Source organism: Notolabrus celidotus, chromosome 21, assembly GCF_009762535.1.
Source record: "Notolabrus celidotus isolate fNotCel1 chromosome 21, fNotCel1.pri, whole genome shotgun sequence".
Taxonomy (NCBI): domain Eukaryota; kingdom Metazoa; phylum Chordata; class Actinopteri; order Labriformes; family Labridae; genus Notolabrus; species Notolabrus celidotus.
The window spans coordinates 21,238,818-21,263,708 of record NC_048292.1 but is presented as its reverse complement, the minus strand read 5'-3'; the positions used below and the strand labels follow the sequence as shown (position 1 = coordinate 21,263,708).

Here is a 24,891-nt window from a genome sequence, read left to right as displayed (position 1 = left end):
GGTTTACTTTCTCTTCAATTGTTGTACATTTTGTGATTTTGATTGAGTATTTTTCAGACTACAGAGGTTTAAAAGTCATCCAGAGAATCTAGACTAATTCCTGTTTTAAAAGCTGGAGAAATGTAATCAGGACTGTGATGAGTTCCCAAGATCTAGAGAAGTCTTACTGCAAAATTCTGCACCAAAGAGACTGATGCATCTTTGAGCATGGGGAGAAGTTATTGAGCTTTAGTTTTGGGGCTCACTGACTTTTAACTGTGGTATTATTTCAGATTTGTGCAATGCAGATCGATAAAGAGTGAAGGGAAGGTTCTGCTTTGAATCAGACCCAAAGTGCCTTGCATGTTTTTTGGTAGATGTTGCACAGACAGGTGCACAATGAGGAGACTCTATTCAAACTATGAACCAGAGTTAAAAACACCACAAACAAAAAGGTTCTTAAGGTCTGACACTATAGCCTACTATGATAACACAGTTCTTTTTACTCAACCTTTTTCTTTTTTAGCTTGACTTGGAGAAGACTGCAGGAAGTTTGTAGTCTAAACATGTCAAGGTAAAAAAGAAACACACTGGTCTAATAATAAGAACTGTCTCATTATGGTCTTATGTTTGGTCAGATCTGGGAAGCTGAAGTCAAACAAAACATGAAGTGATTCAAAAATCCTTGAAAAAGCTTCAAACATGCAACACAGAAATGCATCTTTATAACACCACAAACGGTATGTAAAGCCACTGTGATGTGGGTTATTCTGTCTTATAAGTACTTTTAATTCAAACACATATTTCTGCAAATACTTCTGTGCTTCAACTTCATGAAAAAATATTATTTGAAAGGGGATCCTTTTGAGTATTTTTACTGCAAGGTTTTCTGACTTTTGCTGCCAAAGGAAATTGGAAATCTGGTTTATTCCTAAAAAGGTTTACATGCAGGGACAATGAACATGGTTTTGTGTAACATCAGAGTAAACATGGAGACAGAATATGTATCCTATGTTACAATGCTCCTCCTGTCAGGACTCAGGACACTATAGTTTAAAATGAAGTAAGCAGCAAGAATATGAAGAAAAGGAAAAAGAAAAAGAATGTTCTAAAATATGTCAGAATAATTTCATAAACAAGGATATTGGTGATTCTCTTAAATTAGAAACCGCGTTTTAATCATCGTGCTGCATGTGAGACAATTCAGGCTGCAGCTACGATCCCAGTAAATGTAATTTCAGGGAGGGAATTGTGTTCGGGATTTAGTAGTGCTAAATGGAGGGGTGGGGAGGAGGTTAAGGACTCTTGACATTAGTATTTAAAAACATATCGGACCCTGCACTCGCTGCCCCTGCACTCGCCTTAAACGCAAACCTTAGCCTGTGTGAAATAACTCCATCCTCCCTCCCTCTGAACACCGGGAATCACGGTGGGCAGGTCTAAGAGAGAGAGAGAGAGAGAGAGAGAGAGAGAGAGAGAGAGAGAGAGAGAGAGAGAGAGAGAGAGAGAGAGAGAGAGAGAGAGACTCCTCCACACGACGCTGCGCCGGTGCACCACGGGGTGCGCATTCAAACTGACCAGCGCGTGTCTCTCAGAGCAGACACCTTCCTCTCTGCACATCATCACCGAGCATCCCTGCAGCTGACCGCTCGAGCAGGTAGGTTGATCCCTCTTCATTTTTGAGCTCATTTACACAGAGGTGTGTTAGTATGCATGCAGAGAGGTGCAGGAGATTTGTGTTGATTGACGCTGAACATCGATGCGTATTTTCGGGTAAATCTCGGCTCAGCCGAGTGTACCGCTTCTCTCACACATGATGGGGTTTCTGTTGTCGCCTGTACAGTCTGGATTCTTCATAAAAGCATGCATTCAAGTCCCCGAGATAAAAAAAAAAAAAAGTGCCCTACAGCAGGAACGCTTTTATGTGGGATCAGATTTCAGGAGCTCCGCATCCAAGGGGGCAAAGTCTCCGGAGTGCAGCGCAGACTAAGGAGCTCCAGACATCCCGCGCGTGTCAGTCTGTGCAGCTTGGGAGAGCAAAGAGCTGAAAAGTTAGATTTTGGTTCAGTGGAATAAAAGACAGAGTGGAGAGTGGAGGGAAAGTTGTGCAAAATGTGCATTAAAATGAGAATTTACTTGGATAATGTTCTTTATTTCCTCAGTTTGGTGAAGGTTTGCAAACTGCCGACAAACTTGTCAAAATGAAATGTGCAGTCGGTCAATTAAAGGCGAATTACGACACTGAGTTACAGTTTGATTTAAAAGTGTGAAAATTAACAGAGGGTAAAGTTTAAAGACTCAAAAAGGAGCTTTTATTCTTTTATTTTTTTGTTTAATCTTCTGTTTTTATTCCCAAAGCCTCAAATAACAACACGTCTCCGCAGCCCTTTGCGTCTCAGACACACGCAATAGTCTCATAATTAACTGTACTGTAAACCTTCTGCGTCTTTATTTGACTCCATAAGATGCATGAAATCAAACCATCTATTCAATGATTTTTGTTTCATGTCTGTCCGGATTTTCTCTCATATATTCGGAATTCTCCTCATTACGCACAATCAGTCCCTCACCCTCCGTCAGCTCTGGAGGCTATACATTAAATAGATAGTGTAATACAACTGCACACTCAGATGCACTTTAATTTTCTGTGTGTGTCCACATGTAGCAGAGAGCGAGGAGATAACCGCGCTGCGTAATGTGACGGCCGTTTGTTAAATATGAGCACGAGCCCGAGAGGAAGGAGAGCATCAATCAGAGAGACACACACTCTGTTTCTTCAGCTATCAGAGTCTCTCTCTCTCTCTCTCTCTCTCTCTCTCTCTCTCTCTCTCTCTCTCTCTCTCTCACACACACGCACACACACTACACTGTACTGAGCCCTGCTGCTGCCAGAGGGTTTGTCCTCCTCGTCTTCTTCTCCTCCTCTCACCCTTCACTGGATGAGGTTAGGGATCTGAAGGACTCAGGGGCCCCTGAAAACTCAAAACCATATTCCCATAGCTTCATAAATCCCAGCTTCATCCTTTTCACACATGCATTTTATTGTAATGGATCTGTATTTTGTCCGAGGACACTTAGGAGCCAGAGATCAAACTCTTGGATCTGCAAATCGAGGACTCCCACGTCGGCCTCTTTATGCACAGATTTGTGTTTTATCTTATCTGTCTGAAAGAGCAGAAACACCATCACTTATTGATTTTTTATTCTATGATCAAAAACAGTCGCTACTCGCCCTTTAATCTGACTTTTAAAAAGCTTTTATTCATGGATATGTGTGCAGAGCATCACCTCTTCTCGACAGTCCTAAAAAGAGTGACGAAGACGATATTCTCCTTCCTCTGAGGATTAAGTAAGACATCGTGAGAGGATGATTTTAGGCTGGGGACTTGACTAACTCAGTAACCCCATCACCAAGACCAGGCACTGCCATCAATGCCCCGACTCTCTGAACTCTCTCCCTCCAAACATCCTCAACTCTGACTCTCTTCACTCCTTCTTCACTAAAGATAAACTCAAAACCTATACCTCTACAAAAAAGCCTACAACACATGACCTTTACTCCCTCCACACCTCTGTTGTTTGTATTTTATTTTATGTGTAAGTCTTTTCTATTATTATTATTATTATTATTTTATTGTATTTATTTATTTTATATACATTTGTATTATTATCATTATCATTATTATTATTATTTATTATTATCGTTATTATTATTATTTGTATTTTATTATTTTGTATTATTATTATTATTATTATTATCTCTAAGATGAACATTTTACACCAACTACAGTCGATGTTGGTTGCACTTTCAGGGGAAAAAAGGTGCATTCAGATTTTTTGTCCTTTCTTGGTGGTGCATGCTGGGGAAAACTAATATTTATCATTGCACACTTGCACACTTTCAAATGCAGTACAGTGTTGGGATGATTCAGTTTAATGTCATTGAATGGAACATTAAAGTGGGAAAAAAAACTCTTAACCCTCTTATTATCCTTGGGGTCAATTGGACCCCATTCAATGTTTAATGTCTCTAAATGAATGACTAACATCATTTTTTTTGGCTTCGTATTTCATGACTTTTCCTAATTTACTGGGGATAACTGGGAAAACGTAAAATTAACTGAGATGTGATCAAATTTCCTGAAAAAAAAAAATGCATGGGTGTTCCTTAGAGTCAATTTGACCCCAGGCTGTTTTAGCTGTTTATAACATAAGAAATGTCAACATTTTACTCACATTTGTTTGGTTGTTCTGGATGATATTGAGGTCACTATAACCAAGGACTCTTTCGCATGTGACTGCAGGAGATGGGATCGAACCGCCAACCTTTAGATTGAGATATATTATTTCCAGCCACCATGTCTCTAAAGACATTCAATGATGAGTCCCGTGTCATATGCTTTGATGGCATAGAAACAAGGCAGGGCGACGAAAGCTTGACAAACTAGCAGCAGTTTGATGTTCTCTTTTACAAATAAAGTCCCTCTAAATGCTTTAAATTGGGTTCATGCTTAAAACATATTGAAGCGGCTCAGTTTGTAAGGTGCCGCAGAGACTAAATGGGGTTGTGCTTGCGACGCGTCTTGCCATTAAATCAAAATCAAAGTTCAAAGTATGTTTACTATTTATTATCAAACACTCAAAATAAATCAATATCAAAAAGGTTCGAAACAAACAATGAAAATGATGATGACGGTGGCGGTGGCGGTCAACAAAAAATACTCAACCCCACTCACCCTCTATGTGTGTGCCCCACCCCCAACTGAACAGGTAGATAAAAGGTAAACCACACCCATGAACCCCAAACCGGAAATGAAGTAAGCAATAAAAAAAGGAAATAATCATGGTTAACGAATAAGATAGAAAATCAACATTATGGCCCCTACACATATTTTATTTACAGGGCTATTTAGGCAGTCAACAAAGAAACAAAGTACCTGACACATAAACCTGGCTAACAATCAGTTTCTGGAGGTTTAAATTGATGGGGTCAAATTGACCCCAGGGATAAAAGATGATAGTAAATTTGAGGGTAACAGGAGGGTTCAAACAGGAGTTATCGGCTGTAAGTTCCTGTTAAAGAGGCATCAAACAACGTACAGAGAGGTCTTTTCTCCAAACAGACACAAGGAAGTGGGAGGGGCTTAAATACCTTGATGAAGCACAAAAGACTTAATCAAAAAAATAATATTTCACTTCTACTGTCACCACATTAAGGCACTGTGACTCTCTGTATGTTTTCCTAAAGTTTCAAAGAGTTATCCAGTTTGTAATTCTACTAACATAATTCTTTTAAATCAGAAAGATTAAAAAGCTTTAAGGTGAAGTTTTTTTTTACCTTTGTTAAAAACTTGTTTTTTAATTCCTTATTCGTAAATACCACCACTTCCTGTTTGAATTTCTCACTTCCTTCTCTCTCTCTTGTTTGTGACACTTTACTTTCTTCCTGTGTTGATTGTGTGCCCCACCCTCTTTCGTCACACCTGAGCCTGATTAGCCTCACAGCTCAACACCTTTAGCTTGTGTCAGTCTCTTCTTTCTGTAACTTTGAGTGTTGTTACACTTCTTCTGCATCATGTTGGATATTTTATACCTGCATCGGAAGTACTTCCTGTCACTGTGAGTTTTGTGTTATTCCTGATTGTCACTCATTCATCGAACTGCAGCAGCTCTTGCGCTAGCCTATGCTCATGCTAATGTTTCCTTGTTAGCACCGATTGTGTGTGTGTGTGTGTGTGTGTGTGTGTGTGTGTGTGTGTGTGTGTGTGTGTGTGTGTGTGTGTGTGTGTGTGTGTGTGTGTGTGTGTGTGTGTGTGTGTGTGTGTGTGTGTGTGTGTGTGTGTGTGTGCGTGCGTGCGTGCGTGCGTGCGTGCGTGCGTGCGTGCGTGCGTATGTGTGAGTGTGTGAGTGTGAGTTGTAGATTCCCCTTCAAATGTACCAACCTGAAGCAATGTGGTTCCAAAAAATTTGATTTTTATAATGTAGTGTTTTTAAATTTAAAAAAATTGTATGTTTTTTTTTGAATTCATATCCCTTTTAATTTTGCAAACTTTCCCAGATTTTTTGTGCAATTTTGCATTTTTTTTCTCCGTAAAATATTTCTTTACTTAAACAAAATCATATTTTTCTTTATGTAAATTGAAAGCTAGTAAATTCTTAGTTTTGTCTTTATTTAAATTTTAGGTTACCTTCAATGGCCCTTAAAGCTCTGTGATCAAGGCCCCTGCTCTGAAAATATTACTGTTTAATGTGTCTTAAAGAAAATAATTACTATTAAATACATAATTTTAGCAAAAGCATGCTTTGTTTGTTACAGCATCTTATATAAGTTCCTCTTTAGATTGATCAAAATGCTGAATCTGCTGTTTTAAAGTCGTTTTTCTTTACCAAGCATCTTAAAAAAGACTCCGTGTCCTTCATTTATACTGTAATAATTCTGCAAATTAGCTTTTTGCTTTTTAGTGGTATCTATGTCCGAATGATTGGAAAATAAACTGATTGTGAAAAGATTTAGATGTCCTTAAATGCCTAAAAAACCTCAAAGTGTTACGCCCAAAGTGTAAATATCTGAACAAACATGAGGAGCAGAACTTTTTATTTTCACAGAGTGAATGTGATGCAGCCTGATGTTGCGTTAAAAGCTTTGAACAGATATTAGTGGTTCAGTGTCAACGGTGTGATGGAGGAAATTGCATCGTGGCCCGATGTGTTATAATCTCACAGCATCTGTTAATGCATCTCTGTCTCTCACTGTCACTATCACACTCTGACAACAGCAACACATTTAAATATGCAGCACAGGCCTGCACACACACACACACACCAACCTGTGTGCACACCAAACACACACCAACCGAATATGCACTTCTGAAACACATCCACAGAGCATGCTGGGATTTGCCCGTGACAAACTGCGACTGTGTGAAGTGTGTGTCTGTCAGTGTGTCAGTGTGTGAGGTTGCAGTGAATGAAGAATCGAGATGGCGCACTGACATCACACCGCGGTCCAGGTGGACTTTGCCAAAACCCGGTCCCCAAATTATCACCTCCGTCTCCCAGCATCCCCATCTCCTCGGCTCCGAAAAAATGAGCCGCATGAATCCACACTTAACGGGCCACACACACACACACACAGGCCTCACACACCAGAGACAGACTCTGAAAGAATTCTATCAATTTACTTTATTTTTTTATTCCTCCAGAGCAAAAAATGTAATGAAAGGAACACAGTGTGCATGGCGGTATGTGCAGGAGACAAGATTTAAAGGAGCTAAAACTACACGTTTGTAGATGATAAATCCTCTGAGCTTCAGTTTGCAGCCGGATTCTGCAAAACATCCATTTTTCATTTAGCTCCTGATTTAATGTTTCTATTCAGACTCTGAGATTTAAATGTATGACTGAACACGAGGTAACAGATGTTCTTGTTCTACAGTAGCTGCAGGGGATGCAGCGATCACACACAGCACAGTTTACATTTAATAGAATGCGTCGCCGACTAATGTTCAATGCATGCTGCTGCTTTTCTCCCACACCCTTTCAAAATAAAAGCTTTGCATTCTTTAAATACCCAGTTTACTTCCATGTTTTTGTCAGGCGTGGGATGACTTATTGTTTATTTCTTAAGGTGACATATGGAGATATTTTTATGATTTTTATCTTTTAGATTTTGAATATTAGTAGATCTTTAAACATCTGTGTTGCAGTAATTTAACTCCAGACATAATTCTTTCAGTGTCTGAAAGATAGTATTTTTTTAAGCATGATTTTGGTAATACCCTGACATTTATTACAGCAATTGTTACATATTTAAAGCTCTTATTCTGTAACTTTAAGAGTCCTGCTTTGTTCATTTGCTGCAGATTTTATTTATATTTTTATTTAAAATTTGTACCGTAATGTAATGTGTTAAAAATGCTTTATTTGCAGGCTTCAGTTGGACAAAATGCATCCATTTGTTTATTTATATTTCTTGATTTTATAGACATACACTTGATGTTAAATCACCTCAAGAATGGTCTCAAATGTATTCTTACATTCATAGAAATTAAAGAATTGTTTTTTCTGAAGTCTTCAATTTGTTCGTAAACACATCAGGAAATAGTTTCCTCACCTCTCTGAATCTGAATCTTCCCTCACACTCCTCACTCTGCTCTGCTGTTTGTCTCAGGTGCAGACAAGCTGCAGAGAAGAAGAAGAAGAGGAAGAAGGAGGAGGTGATGTTCTCCTCCCAGCTCACTGCGAGCTCAGCGAGGGTTTGAGTCCGACAGCAGCATTTCCTCAGGCGGAGAATATCCACCAACTGTCCTGAAGCTAAAAAGAACAATCAGTTAAACTTCCTCACCGGCTCCACCTCGCTCCACCTCGCTTACATCAGTCCTTAGTGCCATGGCCTTCACCCTGTCAGAGATCATGGCAGCACGGCGGCAGCAGCAGCAGCAGCAGCAATCTCAGTCTCACACTCAGAGAGGAAACAGGGTGGCAGTGGAAGTAGACGAGTACAGCACCAACCCCACCCAGGCCTTCACCTTCTACAACATCAACCAGGGACGCTTCCAGCCGCCACACGTCCACATGTGAGTATAAGTCACACACGAGTACGATGCAGGATAACGTTAGCACATATGTTTCACATAATTAGAGAATTTTCTACTTTAAGATGGCCCAGGTGATAACAGACTCTGACGCACAAGTGCAGAACATTTGGTTGGAGTTTGATGGGTGAACCTTTGAGTAAAAATGATACAGCTCTCATTCAGCTCTCCTTCTTCTAATTGACGTTGACTCCCTCTCAGAGATGGTTGGGGTCCAGTAGCTCCTCAGGCTGCTCTCACATCTGTGCCTGCTAACTCATTATTTCCCCACCCTCTTTTGACCAGCCTGAGACCACACTAACGTTTTTACCACAGGGTCAACAGGCAGAGGGCAAATGCCACAGACTACTTTCTGTGGAGTGATTTGATGTGATTAATCACCATTTTTATTGGGTTTTGACCAATCAGAAGCATTCTATTCTATCGTGTTCCGTTGTTCTTTGATGTGTTCTGTTCCGTTGTGCTTTGATTGGTTCCATTCCGTTGTGCTTTGATGTGTTCCATTCCGTTCCATTCTATCCCATGTTAAATGTATCAATAATATCGGCTTAATGTACTTCTAGTATAAATACCGTCAGTGTCTAAGAGTCACACACTGATCAGCTATTTTGTGGGCACTTGACTCAACAGTTCAGGATCAAACAGTCCTGATCTTATGGGACATGGACTCCACCAGAGCTCTGAAGGTGTGCTAGTCTGGTTATCCTGTTTCAACAAATGCAGAAAAACTCGGTTTAGTTCAGTCTCATCAGGACTTTGCAGTTCAGTGGATTTTGCTGAGCAGGTTGAGGATGAAAAATGTAATCTGAAATTTTGCATGTGCAGCTGTTAGACGAAAAGAAGTACTTATTCTGCAAAACATTGCAATTTGTTTTTTACAACTATATCTGGCCAAAGTTTCAGGGTCCAACCATCAGAGGGCGCAACTCAAAGATCAGTGTTCTTCTGGTTCATGTGATTTAATTTCCTGTCTGGGAAAACCAAACACACTGCCAGCTAAGGTGAGCACTGATTTACTATTGAGAAAATGAACTTGCCCGACTCTTTAGCAACTATCTTATGGTCACCAATGATTCACATTAAAGTATCTGTTATTTTTTCAACTTTAATTTGAAGACTTACTTAAATAAAGATTAACATACTGGGCAGTTCAGTAATTTGAAGACTAAAATCAGAGTCCTCTTGGCTTTTTTTGTCATTGTATTTCCCCGTTATCTCAAGTTGGGTTTAAAGCAGGAAAGAAAGTTGAGGAAATAATAGTGGAATATCTCAACATTTTAAAGTCTGGGGCCTTTTTTTAAGACGTAAAACAGGCTGTGAAATAATATCAGTTCACGGTAATTTAACTTTGCAGAGTACAGGAGTTTGTGGTCTGCCAGTACATCAGCAGCAGGATGTTTTGTTCATGGGATAGTGTGTTTTAAATGGTTAGGACTTTCATCCAGTTATAGACTTAGAAATACAGATCAACAACTCCTGTGTTCTGAGGTCAGAATTACTCGTTGGCAATAGATTGTAGCTGGCAGGAGATCTTTAAATACAAAACATTTCTGTGCTGTTGTCAGACACTTTAAACAAGAATCTGAGTCTGTTGGTGGAAAATAAAGGAAAGTTTTGTGGACTTACTGTGACCAGGCTCGTTTTCCTCCAAAGTCATGCTGCAGCCATTACAGCCTGTCACTACAGGGGCCTACGCTTAATTATCTGCAACAGCCCACACAATCTTCACAAGGAGAAACATGCTGCAAACTTTGAAATATTTTCATCCAAAAACTGCAAATTTATAAACACATGCAAAAGTCTGCAACAATTGCAACAGCAGTAACATGCTGCTAATTAAAGAACATGCTGCAAAAAGATGAATTAACTACATTAACTGCAAACCCACCTTAAACAGACAAATACTGTAAATCCAGAAATGCACATTTAGAGAAAACAACTGCAAAGGAAAAGTGCTGCAAATCGAGACATGATGACAGAGGTGCACCAGGCACTGAGTAGAACAAGTTCATCATTGCAAATGAAAGAAAGGGAACTAATGGGGAAAAAAGTCTGGTCTTGTCAGTGTGTTTCAGTTATTAGGTTTTTTTTTTAGACTTTTGCACAGTTTCTCAATTTGCTGCTGATTTCCTTTAGTGAAGTTTGTTTGATCGTTGCAGATCGGTAAGCCTCCGTATGTTTCACTGCAGCTTACTGCTCGAGCAATTTGAAAACCATACGTTTTCTTTAAGTTGTTTTCCTGCAAAAGGAGAAAAAATTGGTTCATGCTCAAAATGTAAGACATTTTCTTTAAGAAAATCTCGTCCCTAAGCTTCAGTTTAACTTTAAACTTTAGTAAAGTTGAGTTGAAATAATAAAGTAAACTGTTAAAAGCAGTTTTATTGAGGCTTTGTTCTCCACAGGCTGCATCAAGCCTCCCTTTACTGACATTATTATCCTCTCATAAAGGAAATAAAACTCTGTCTTGAACTTTCTGTGTACTTCATTACTTTGTGACTCACTTCTTACTGTCTGTCCTACATGCATCTTCCTTCCTACTTCTTTCTCTCCCTTGTTGTGGGTGCAGAGGAAGAGGAGGAGGAGGCAGGGCTGGGTGTTATCATACCTGGAGGAGAGCTCACTAAAGTGGGCCATGGTTATTCACCAGCTCCCCTCTTCCCCCTGGAGACCCGGCGGATCCGCACGCTCGTTGGAAGTCCCACAGGACGCTGCTCTTTTTCTATATCTGCGCTTTATTCTTCCTCTATCTCTGCACATTTCTCTTTGTGTCTCTGCTCCTTTATTGTGGCCTCTCGCTTCTTGCTGCGTCTCCTCTGTTTCCTCCTCTGCCTCAGTCTGTGGGGATGATTTTCTGCTGGATACTAATTCAAACTTCTTTCATTGTCAGCGTCTTACCACAGAGACTCTGCATACAGCGCTGCGTCGCTCTCCTCTCTTCTTCCAGAACAGCCGCAGTGACCCCTTTTCACTTCCTCTCTTAACTTTCTTCCCCTCCTGTTCCCCATACTGTGTTTCAGGGTGGACCCGATGCCCCACGACACGCCCAAACCGCCGGGCTACACCCGCTTTGTTTGCATCTCGGACACTCACTCCCGCACGGACGCCATCCAGATGCCGTACGGCGACGTGTTCATCCATGCAGGAGACTTCACCGAGCTGGGGCTGCCCTCCGAGGTTAAGAAGTTCAACGACTGGCTAGGTCAGCATCTTAAAGCTTTGTTTCTGGATCCAGAGCGAGTCTGGGCATGTTTCTGTAACTGGGTCCCCTTGTGATGATGTATTAATAAGGCCGGGGTCACTGCTCGGCTATATTTACTCACTGAGGGTGAAAACTTTAAAGATTCTTTGAAGTTTGCAAAGTCTCAGGGCTGCAACAAACTCTCTTTTCTCTCTGATACGAAACAAAAACACAAATTAAACATCTGCGTCCTCGTCTGCAAATCCTTTCTGCAGCATTTTACACATTTTGAAATAGATTTCCTCAATTACTTTATAGTTCTGAGTCTTTCTAAGTTGTTGTTGAGTTCAGGGACGCCACGAGAACGTCAGAGATTTGTCTCAGCCTCTCAACAGAAGTTTTTTCTAAACGTTACACGCAGAAAGATTCCTCTGTCTGCTTTTTGTTTGTCTTCTGTGTTCAATTTATCTGACAAACAGGGCTCATGAATGCAGCGCTCTGTGGCCACTGATTCTCAAATCCTTGAGGAGCTCCTTGAACACACCACAAAAGAGAGCGTTTGAAAATTGCTTTCTGCTCATAACTGCACTTCTACACAATGACAAGTTTGAAAAGTAACTCTCTTTCCATCGCGACGAACATTCAGTCTGCTTTCTCAGCCTTCTGTCGGAGCGATCAGACGAGGAGTGAAACAAAACGGCTGCGAAGGAAAAAAAAGGAAAACTAGAAACGGATGCTGGTCTCTGGAAAACAGACCACTGTAATGTATAGAGGATCTATGTGAGGTTTGTGTTAACCCTGCAGAGTCTGTTTTGAGTTAAAGACCGCAGAGGAGTCACAGTCCATGTCTGTGGAGTTTAACCCTGACTGCACAGAAACAAGTAAGGCATATACGGCTCATAATATAAAGGTGCTTTTCTACTGCAGGGACTAGGAACCTTTTGAGGAACTATCTGCAGGAACCAGTGTCTAACTTTATTTCCTGGGTAGTTAATCTCCCCCTGAAAAGTTCCTGCTTGTGAGGCAGTACTTTCCAAAGTTCCAGGAACTTTGGGGGTGGTGCCTGCAGAGCTAAACCTTTCTGATTGGTAGATCACCTTAGTGTTTTGATTCACCCTCCGTCCAAATTAACATCACACACACCTGTGATTCACTTGGTTTAATATCACCTGAACATTGGTCTTCTCTGAGCCTGATAGTTTGAATGTGTCTCTGTCAGCTCCCACTGTTACCATCTGAAGAGTGACCCTGTAAACTGGAGACCTTCATTTGAACGTGTCAGTGTTTGTGGAGTTTACAACAGTGGTTGAAACACAGAAGGAGTCCTCTGGAATGCATCCTAGTTTAGTTTTTATTGAAATGTCCAAATATCCTCATCAGATATTTAATGATCATCTAAAGACGTTTGTGAGGGATGCATCCGGCTGACAGTCTCCAGTAAACAGGGTCGCTCTTTAAACTGGAACACCGGTCCATCACTGACATTGCTTTAAAAATCTGTCTTCTTTGAGTCGAGCATTTCAGGCGTTGTGAATCCTCTTTGTCTCTAGAGCTTGTCTCCTGCCATGTGTTGATTCAGTGAATCATACAGCACAGTCAAAAGACAACACAAGAGTAATCTCCTTCATGCTAACATGCTAAATGCTAATATATGTATATTATGCAGAGGTTACGACTATGGGCTGATTTGTTGCAGTTAAGCTGAAGGAAGTTGTTTTGCGTCCAGGTTCTGATTTCAGTAAGGCAGACGATCAGTGTGAGGGTTGTGGAGAAGTAAATTTGGACATCATCGGCATAGCAGTGAAAATGAAGACTGTTATGATATTACAGAGGGGGGAGCATGCATCACACACTCTGAAACTTCTGTCTCTTTCCTGCACAGCTGATGAACCGCTTGCATTTTTGATCTTGCATGTAGAGAATTATCTTATCTCTATATGGAACCTAGGTCTAGTTTATTTTAATACAAAATACAAAGTTTCATGATTACGAGAGCAGATAGAGCACTGATTTGTTTGTCATGCTCTGTCCCTCTCTGAGCTGGCATTCAGGAGCAGGAGTGATGCCATCATTAGCTAAGTAGCTCCTTTGAAGGTTGCATAAAGCGTGTCCAGCGTGGTCTGTGAGTTTAGTATAAATTAACATTTTTCTGAAGCCTCATTTCCAAGAAGTTGTTTGTGAAAATTTGAGCTAAAACATGAAATCTTCTGTTGCATTGTGCATTGTTTCTTGCTTTCTCTAGAGCATGCAGTTGTCAACCTCTTCACTCCTCAGCAGCTTTGTTTTAATATAAATAAGTATTGTTTAAAATAATTGGGTACAAATTTGCAGCGTGATAAGAGAATCAGACCTTTAATCTGGTGTAGCGCAGGTTATTTTGTGATAACTGCAGTTCATTTCCTTTTGTTAGAAGACGTGTTGGAGCTTCGCAGAGCTCCGTCTCGTCTTCTTTGACTTTCTGCCTCACCATCCTCCTCTGTGAGCGTCTTATCTCTGCTCTGAGTCGGGAGCAAGTGTAAGTCTTATCTCAGCTAACTGATATCAGCTGGAAACCAGGAGGGAGTGACCTCGCAGGAAGTCGTGTGCGACGGAAAAACTGTTGAATCTGTGAATCTACAACGGTCCCTGCTATCATCTCCATCATCCTCATCCTCTGCGTCACCAACACCAGCAGGAGGCTGTTAGCGTGTGCACGGGCCTTTGTGAGTGTGAGTTTGTGTCTTTCTTTAAGGGGGGGAGATAAGGGGGAGAACTTGTTGTCCTTCCTCACATACGCACACACACATGCAAGCTGCAGGGAGCGCAAGCTGCAAATCCGCTCGTCCGCACTCCAGCGGCGAGAGAGGCAACGGGAGAGACGGGGAAGAAAAGATAAACCGAGCCAAACGCGCCTGCTGCTGCCTCTGAAGTCCCTCCATCCCTCTTCCCCCTCTTCTCGTCCTCTTCTCCCCCCGTATACATATTTATAATCTCGTATATTCCTATTCTTTCTCCCTCGTTCATTGCCTCCTGCTCCTCATCTCTGTCACACACACACACACACACACACACACACACACACACACACACACACACACACACTCACACACACTCACACACCAGCTGATTCTGTAGATGAATGTAACTCCTGCTGTTTCGTGTGTGCAGAGCAGATTTGCAGAGAGATCAGATATTCATTTCCCAGGAATTGGTTCAAACTAAGCTTCGTTCAGGTAGTAGAACTTTATTATCTTCATCGTCCTCTACCTGTTCTTAGGCCTCATGTTTTAGTTTCTGTCTTTCAAACTTATTCACCATCTTTGTCTGACGTTAAACTCCAGGTGTGAAGCTCAAACGCTGTTAGAAGTTGAGCTAGGTCTCTGAACCCTCACATGATGATACAGCTGATGGGAGTGACAGAATAGCTAGAGGTCAGCAAGGTGTGCAAGAACTCATACCGGGTTTGGACTCATCTAAAACCTGATTATTGGTTTGTTAGCTGCACATTCATGCACTTGATACACCTGTGTTACTGCTAGAAGATCTGTGAATGCTACTACGTACTGCAAACAGAATCCAGAACGGTCTGATACTAAAATCTGGTCCTGCTCACAGATTCTAGCTTTTCATCCGGAACTTGTCGACAAAGATTAACAAGGAAGTCACTGAAAGCTAGGGTTACTGTTGAGTTGTTTCACACAGCACAATAGATGAGAGCGATCCATCCTGGTACTTTGCCCTAAACTTGTGGCCCCGCCCTTTTTTGGTAGAAGCAGTCCACTTAAAATAACTGGATGTATAAAGGCTCTTTGGCAATTAAATAGCCTAGAATAAGATAAGAGATGCTTGATTCTGATTGGTCAAAACCCCTTGATGATGGTTGTTAAATTTCACTAACATGAGCAACACCAGAGACAAACTGATCACACGTCATGTCAAATCAATCCAGGTAAAAGAGCTCAGACACATTTAGCTTCTGCTTGTTGACACCATAGACCGTAAGGTGAGGTAAAATCGTTAACTTCCGTTGGCATCAAAACAATGTGGCTAGCTTCTGTTAGCATGCTAAATCAGCAGGCTATGGACATTTACACATTGGTCCAGCAATATGATCAAGGAGCGGAGCAGGTGAGAGAAACTTTAGGTTAGCGATCTCTACAAAGAAACTTAAACCATGAGCGGTGGTGATGATAGCAGCAGGGTTCAAAGTTATGACATTTGTTTATTTTTAAAGCTGTGTGAACCGCAGAGCTCAGAGAAGGAGAGCTGAATGAGGACAGTTTCATGTTAAATCCACCGCAACAGGCAAGATAAGAATCCTTCTTATTTCTCATAACTGGTCCCAATCTCTTTTTCAAGGGAGACCTGGCCAAGACAGTCAGCAGCGATAAAAAGAAACGCAAAGTTAAAGATGCCGACATTTGGCGAACCAAAGTACAATTCGTATAAATGAGACATGAGGAAATCACTGTGAATAGTCTACGTAAGTGAATAATTCTATTACCATCTTTTATCCTTTGAGGACAAATATAGTGCTCTTAATTATTTTATCTTTTTAAAAACTAACTACTCATGTTATTTTATATACCGCCAGTCCTAGCTTTCACCCAAATGGGGGCGTGGTCACTTTTGCTAGCAGGGAGTTGATTTTTTTTTTTTTTTTTTTTATTGAATATGGTAAACAAGCAGGAAGTTACATTTGACTGCTCTAATCAAGATAGATGACATGGCAGCTCCCCCAAAAGTAAAGCCAAAACATTCACAACCACCTGTCATTCAAGTCCTAATAATGCAAACGTATGCATACTCTTGATATGATCAAATCAGATGAGTGATAAATGTGAACATATTGAATTCAGCTGTAAATTAAATTTGAATATAGGACCTAATATGGCGTCCTAAGCTTTTGGAGACAGCCTCAAGTGGACACTCAAGGAACTGCAGTTTGTTCTCCTGCATTGGCTTCATTTCTTAACACCGCTGGTTCCCACTGTCAACAACCTGGAGTATGGAGTTACATCGTTATGACAGGATATAGACATTTCCTCCTGAGCATATTTCAGAGGAAATGGCTGCTGTGTGAATATGGTGATTTCTCTCTCTCCTCCATCACCCCCTCCCTTCTTTCAGTGCCGATCCTCCCCCCCAAACCTCGATGGCAGCTCCCTCAGATTGTTCTCTCAGCTCTTATTTTTAGCAGGAAGTCAGTCGGCTCTTGGGGGCCGCTGGCAGCCACTCAAGACTTTGTCAGGGATGGCGAGCGCTGCAGGAGAGAGGGGGAGGAGAGGAAGAGAGGGGACGAGTGAGGAGGCAGGAGATGGATTTTTGCAGGGAAGTTGTAAATGAGGAGAAGGAGAGGGGGGATGCTTCCTTACCAGGGTGAACTCGTAGCTTACAGGAGAGTGATGCCAAACTTCTACCCTGGTGATCGGTGCAAATCCAGCTGTCAGTCACTGTATGAGGAGTGTGTGAGCGTGTGTGTGTGCACTGCTCTCCATGTTTTTCCCTCCACACCTCTCAAACGTGAGGATGCAGACTTCTGTTTGTATTTCTGGATCTGGATTTGCTGAATTTGTTGCACACTGCGCTGCAGGAGCCTGATTGGTCAACAGAGCTGTCAATCAATCATCTTTTCAAAATAAAAAAAATATTAAAAACTAAACCTCAATGAAAAAGTACCACTTGTGCATAGCTTGGCATGATGCGAACTAAATATAATTACTTATTTAATGTGGTTTAATTTAAAATTTGACTTGTGTCCCATCTGTTAACATAGAGAGGATGAGCATTATGTGCTAAACTGCAGCCAGCCACCAGGGGGAGCTCTCTTGTTCTGTCCAGTTTTTGTTATACACTCCGCAACCTGTATCTGATTTAGGACCACGTATGACGGTGGCTTGAAGCTGACAATATTTGATCTCATGTTACTTGTGTCGTTCAAACTTTCGTAAAGAAAAAGAGATGTGCATGGAGTCTATTTTCAACGTAGCCCACGTCAAGCACACATCCAGCTAAACGGTAAAGATTGACCTGGACAGGAAGTCAGGCATGAGAAAGGCATGTAACATCCACCCAATTTCAAAATAAAACACCATGCTAATGTTTTATCAGATCATATAGATCAGAAATACTCAACTCAATTATGGATGTTATTGTTACAAGCAGCTACAATTAGCCACATATCCGTGATCCATGATGGCCACGATAGGACTTTAAGATGATAACTGCGTGAGAAGGTAATATGACAACAAAGTGTAGCACAATTATCAATATTAAACTAAAACTGCAAATACGAAACTTTATGATTATGCTGCATATTCAGCGGTGACAGGAGTTCTCTATACTGGACCCAGCTGCTTTACTTCAAACCTCTGATGCTGATGGAACACGCTCCCTGTATGAATCAGCGTTACAAGTTTAGCGCAGTAATTTTGGGCGTCTTTTTGTAGCAACACTGTGTCTCTAAATGTCTGCATTAACTATAAACTTAATGCACTAAACTACATTTGCCTTCAGGGTGTAAAGAGAGAGCCAGGACAGCTTCTACTGTGCAACTTCAACAACTGAACACGGATTAATCGTGATGCATTCACTACACAGTGGGAAACGATATCACTCTACTCGTAGCCTTTAGTAAACTTAAAAGCTAAGAGAAATGCACTGCCCAAAGTAGTACTGTACCAATCTGACAACTAGAATACAATTCAGTAAAAATAATTTTAATCAAATCAAGTCATGCAAATAATTTCAACTTCACAAATGTGAATCTCAATTTACGTAGATTTCGGTCTGCAGCGTGGACGTATAGTCTTGGAGAATTTCTCTGCAACAAGTTTGTTTCATTCTTGCAGAGTTATGTTTTGTGTTTTGACATATTTTGGGTCCAATATTTTCACAGTCGAGTACTTTTGCTTGATTTTGCTTGTTGCCCACGGGGGCTGGAAGTTACGTAAACTAACACGGCTCCGGTTTACTTCTGTGCTCCCTGTCGCTGTGTTTGTGTTCTGACGCAGTGCAGACTTTTCAAATCCATCAGCAAGAATACAACACAACAATGCACAAGAATGTTTGTACTCTCTGCAGCATCCCGAAACTTACCTGAGGGGTCAGCAGGTGGTTGGGCCAAGACGTGCAAACAATCTGGTCCTTAAAGGAGCGATAAACCTTAATCAGCTGTTTTGGAGTCTCTTGTTTGGAATAGGTGCTTGTTATCCTCTCTTTATTCACTGATAAACTCCTCGTTGTACCTTTTGTACTTGTACTTCCTGTGCCTACGTGTGCGTTTGAGGCTGTTTCCTGATGAGCACATTGTTCTGCCTGCAGAGCTGTGATCGTTTAAAAGCTCGCCTGTAAGAGATGTAGAAGCGCCGGAGTGTCGAGATGGAGGCTGATTACACGGGACAGGTGAGAGGAAAGAGAGACTCAGAATGAGGACGGAGAGAAAAGAGAGCGAGAGGCAGACCTCGAGCTCGTGTTCGGCAGCACTTCACCGCAATTGTCTCCAATAATGGCCTCTTTGATCAGGCTTTCAACATACACATACACACACGCACATACAGACGGAAAGACGTCAGCAGGCACACTAGCCAACATCCGTCCACGTGGATTTCGTAAGCCGAGCGTCTTTGAGTGTTTGCGTGTTTGTTTGTGTTTGCGGGCCTCGCTGCAGAAGTGAGTGGCGTCTTTCTTCATGCCGTGTGATAGCGTGAGCTGGCGGAGAGGAGCGGGAATATTCTGCAGTGAATGTTGTATTTAAATATGGATCTTATTGTGCCGCTGAGTCGATTTGAGGTCAAGAGAGGAGCAGCTTTAATTCTTAAAGGCTTTGTTCTCACGATCCTTCCTTCTGTCTCTCTGACTCACGGAGTCTCTGCAGGAAGACAGATTCATTAACAAACATCCAGAGATTTTCAGTGTTTTTCTTTCTTTTGCCTGGATCCACAGTGTTTGAAATATTGAAGGAACAATCAGGGTATTTCCTCTCTTTAATGCATGACATGACTGAGTTTAACCAGGTTTTAAAAAAAGCATCCCTTCTTCTTCAAGGTGCAGAGTTTCATTACTGAAATATCCTCCACCTGTGAGTGTCGCTGTTACCTGTTCCTCTGATTGAGTTAATCTAATGGAAGCAAAAATGGTGCCAAAGTTTCTTAAATGTCCATTTGTCCAAGCTGTGCAATCAACACGTTTCTCTTGACAGATAATACACAAAACATGCAACTTAGTTTTAAAAATCTACAACAGCCAAATTCCACCAGATCCGTGTCCAGTCTGTCTCTGATCCATCACAGCACCAGATCTGATACGTTTCTATTCTAGTCAATGTGTTAACTTCCACTGGATCCGCTCCATTGAGTTACGGCTGTGTCTCTGATCAGGCAGGTCAGAGCCCTCCGGATCAGATACACAAGACTTCTATTTTTGCCGGATGCTGGAGCACGACGCAGCAATCTCAACAGAGCAGATGGGGCGGGACAGGAAGTCAGGCACCAAAACAAAATGAAAATATCCGGTTAATTTTCAGAATAAAACACTGTGTTATCACAACATCGTATTTCACTTAACTACAACAACAAACTGTCATGATGAGCAGAGCCATGCCTGGAGTCAACAGGTCAGAGGTTTTCAGAGGACCAGAAAGACAACATGGATGAGGAGAGGAGGAGGAGAATCCTTGATTCAGTAATTACTGCGGGAAAACCTCGGTCACATGACTCCAGCTGTCTGGCGGTCCTGCTCTGTCCTGCGTTGCCAACTCCTCAGGGAGGAAAGTAGCTTTTGGCTGTCTTAAAAGTCACTAGAAATCGCCAAATGACTGTAAACATAATATAGGCCACGATAACTCTTTGCAGAAGTGAGTGATATGTTTGTGATTTTCATGAGGAAAGTCCTGTAACTTGTCAGTTCTTTTAGCTTTAAAGGAGCTCAGAAAATATAAATGCAGACCATCTTTTTGTGCGGTTAGGAGAGAAAGTTTAAACCAGATTTAGTCTCAAGTCTCTAACCTAATAAAAATGAACCCAGAGGCCTCTTTCTTTCTCTCTCCCTCTCTCTGACTCTGGGTTGCGAGGTCTGCAGCCTTTAGCATCTCTGCTACATCTCTTTATTTAGCGTCGGCTCGACTCTGTTCCCCTCCGCTGCTGAATAATAGATAAGTGACGACCATGATGCGATTGCCGTGTAGGCACTTTAAATGCGTGTGTGTGTTTTTTCTTTGCCCGGGAGAGGGAGTGTGTGTCTGCCGCTCTGCACCTGCATACCTCCTCTTCTCTGTAAGTGTGTGGTGAGTGTGTGTGTGTGTCTGCCCCTCCATCCTCATCCTGTGTCGGGCGTTTCAACCCTTCCACCCTTCCACCTCCCCTCCTCGCCTCTGGACCTCCTCTTCACCTCTCCAGCTCCCTCGTTCTGCTCAGAGTTTGCTGCCCTTAGCTTAGTAACAGCGAGGGCATTAAACTTTCATGACTGCTGTCTTTTTCTGGCACGCTCCTCTTCTCTCCTTTCTTTCTCCCTCTCTCCCCCCCTTCCCCTCGTGTTAACCCAGCAGTGAGTGCTGCTGGAGGAGAGAATAACGAGGAAGTTTGACTCTTCTTTTTGTTTTTGTAACGTCGGGAAACTCGACAGAATTTCAAGTGACTGTAAATTTAGGCAAACCGTTTCCCATCTGTCCCTCTCTGCTTCTGTGTCTTCTATTTGCACACTTGAAAGACTGCTCCTCGTGTGTTTCTCTGTGTGTGTGTGCAAGAGAGAGAAAGATGCAAAGAGATGTGAAATGGCCGTAAAAACGTCTCTCCACTTTCTCTTTCAAATAACTTCTTCTCCTTTCTGTCGCCTTTGCAGATATCACTTATTAAACGATGTAAGCCTTTCTTATAATTCCTCCTTCTCCGTCTCAGATTTGTTTTCTGGGTCAGTGTGTGCAGCTTAATGTGCTCTAACTGTTGCTGAATGAAGCAGTCGCCCTCTCTTTAAGCGGAGAGCAAAAGCACACACACACACGGAGCACGCAGAGCAGCGAGACAGATCAAGAGCAGAGGGGAGTCAGATGTGAATCAGTGAGCTTGTTGCAGTGCTGGTGGCTAAATGAAGCATCAGGATGGCAGAGTGTTTCATGTCTCCGTCTGTACACAGTCTGCAGCCTCACCGACGGCTGATACTCCGAGAAACTTTGATCTGCTGCTCGTAGAAACACAAATACCCTGAGGTGAAGCAACAGGGCGGCTGCTTTTGTCAGGGTTACATCTTAAATCTTATTAAAGGTTGATGCGAAATATATATTCAACATGTTTCCGTATCATAAGGAACTTAATGCACTTGAAGAACTGTCAATGAAATGCCCTGCACCATATTTCTGGGCTTTTGGGCACAATCGCAGCATTTTTTAGGCCTTCAAGTTCTCTTTCTGCAGGTTTTGCTCGTCCTTGTTTTCATTTTGCAAACTATTCTTAAGATATTTGTTCATCTTTCTGCTTTTGCTAGTATCTGCAGCCAACGTGCGTCACTTCCTGGTCATGCCATGGTATTTCCGTGTCTCTGTGGAGATACGTGTTTGCAAAGCCTCACTGAGTTGTAGTGTCGGTGTTCATGTCGAGCTGAGTTGATATTCGTCCCTGTCCCTGAAGTGTCTCTGTTTGGAGCTCTGCTGGATTAGCAAACAGACGTACGATTTCTGATTAAAGAGTTAGACTGTGTTCATATTTACGTTATTCAGACATTTATTGGGACACAGGAGCTCACTTTGTGACACCGAGGCTGCCTACTGTGATGTTTTAACTTGTGATTGATTTTACGTCAGAGAGTTTACGGATGTAGTTTTTTAATTTGTCTAAGAGGGGTCATCCCTATGTTCCCACAATTCAAAATGAGGTCTTGTGTTCCTACATTTCCCTTCAATTTAAGCCCTATCCTCCCACAAGATTTTTTGGAAGCACCTTATAGTAATTTAATGAATGAATGAGTACGTTTATTTCGATCAGCAGCAGAAGAAATCATTACAAGAAAAATAAAATAGGCTGATTGAAAAGGGTTTTAGCTAAAGCAGAGCTTATAGATGCCAAAATGTTGGAACATGGGCACACGCCCAACTAAGTGGTGTTGCCGGATTAGCCTGAACAGGACCCCTAATCAATCTTACAATGAAAAAAACTCACCATTCCTCATCAAAGTCAACACCACCTGTTCATCTGAAGACACGAAAATCCATTTTAGGAAAAATTATATATTTATATACGACATACAGACAATCACAATGTGAGACATCATGATACGAACATACAACCAGTCATCTTGTGTAACATCACTTGCAAGTTCAGGACTTCAGAACATCTGGTATGTCTGCTCACCTTTTAGTCGTCATTACGTTTCAGTTACTATTTTAACGTAGACTTTACCACATCCCACTTCATCCTGTTAAAACAGGATCAAAGAATAGTAGGATTAAAAATAAGTTCTGTGTTTATTCTTTTTAATGCACACACAATTTTACCTCAGGGGGTGACGGTGCTCATGGGAAATGTAGTCTTCATCCCAGATTTTGCTGCCACATTGCTACAGGATGGGAATGCAGCTCATAATGCTCATTTATAAATGTGCCTCTAAAGTTAAGCGTTAGCTCAGCTGATGAACGCAAGGCTCTGCAAGAGGCCCGTAGGAAATTCAACCGAACTCTAAATGGCATGGTCCAATTTAGAGGTGTCTACAAACATGCATTTATAATAGGACAATGAAAATATATATAAACAATGAATAATGTGCTTTCAGACCCTCTTAAACTCCATCGTGTGGCAACAACAGATTTAACCCAAGTGAAGATGAATAATCAGCAAACAGTTGACCGAAGAGAAACTTTTGTCAGATTGTTGTCATGATTATAAAACAGTTTTTCTGTATCTCAAGGTCGCTCCGAGAGCTCCCACTAAAGCTCTAAACCTTAATGATCATCAGAGCTGACACATCATCGACTCCAACCTTCACGCTGGAGTCGAGAATAAAAACCAAGCGAAACAAAGAAAACATGAAAACACTTAAATCTCGCATGAGGAGCGCTCGTTTTTAAAAAAACAGAAAGAGAGAGGGATCCAGGTTTTTAAAACAGACACGGGACAGATGGCGAGAGGCCAGTCTTAAATTCATCAGCATTCACAAGGAAAGGAGCCCACGTCGGTCGCTGTGAAAGTTGCAGCTTAATCTTCCGGCTCTTCATCCTGGAGGCGACGTCTTCACACCGAACGTGGAAGTGGAGCAGACAGGATGAAAGAGACAGAGACGGAGTGTGGGAGGGAGGAAGAGAAGAGAGAGAGGGACCACCTACGAGGCCGCTTGATGATGCTCTGTATCTGTCTTTGTCACTGTGTGTGTGTGTGTGTGTGTGTGTGTGTGTGTGTGTGTGTGTGTGTGTGTGTGTGTGTGTGTGTGTGTGTGTGTGTAATGCAATGCATTATGTTAAGTGAGGACGTGGAGTGTAAGGCGGTGCTGCTGTACTCAGATAAAATGTGTGTTTTGGATGCGTCGCTCAGTAGGTGGTGTTTGTGTACACCGTCTCATAATTGCTGCTTGTCTTTGTTTTGTGTCTGTTGTGCTATTGTGTGTGTGTGTGTGTGTGTGTGTGTGTGTGTGTGTGTGTGTGTGTGTGAGAGAGAGAGAGTGTGTCTGTGAGAGTGTGTGTGGGCGGCGAGTTAAATGAAACGAGTGAGTATTAAGTTTAAGCTGAGGTGAGAAGGCGGAAGCTTCTCTTCTTCAGTCATCCATCTCTACCTTGTTCTTCACTCACCTCTCTTTTCTCCTTTTCATGTGACATATTACTTTCTTCTCACACAGACAGACAGACAGACAGACAGACAGACAGACAGACAGACAGACAGACAGACAGACAGACAGACAGACACACAGACAGACACACACACACACACACACACACACACACACACACACACACACACACACACACACACTGTAAAGGAATTACAGCTGATCCCAGCTCAGTCTTTAGCTTGTCTGTCTTTGAACATCAGAACGTTATGTTTGAAGCGTCTCTCTGAGTTAAAGCATTTCTAAGCTCGCTCAGATAAAGACTCGGCTGTCTGCTATCTCACTTTTTCTCAACATACAGAAGACGTACATAAGCTGAGGGTATGTATGCGCTAACACAAATATACTCAGACAAAG

At 41.8% G+C, this 24,891-nt stretch overlaps 1 protein-coding gene across 2 annotated transcripts in view; it reads left to right on the top strand.

Moving 5' to 3' along the window:
* The first annotated feature begins 1,142 nt into the window (after positions 1–1,142).
* The window catches only part of mpped1 (metallophosphoesterase domain containing 1), a 91,025-nt gene continuing 67,276 nt past the window's right edge, over positions 1,143–24,891 (top strand). The window contains exons 1-3 of one of the 2 annotated variants that reach the window (XM_034673815.1): positions 1,143–1,636; positions 8,150–8,555; positions 11,591–11,772. In XM_034673815.1, the coding sequence (XP_034529706.1) occupies positions 8,368–8,555; positions 11,591–11,772 (370 nt within the window). In that variant the 5' untranslated portion in view covers positions 1,143–1,636; positions 8,150–8,367. Of the gene's footprint in view, positions 1,637–5,423; positions 5,599–8,149; positions 8,556–11,590; positions 11,773–24,891 lie in introns of those variants that run through there. The other variant, XM_034673814.1, reaches the window with a different exon arrangement.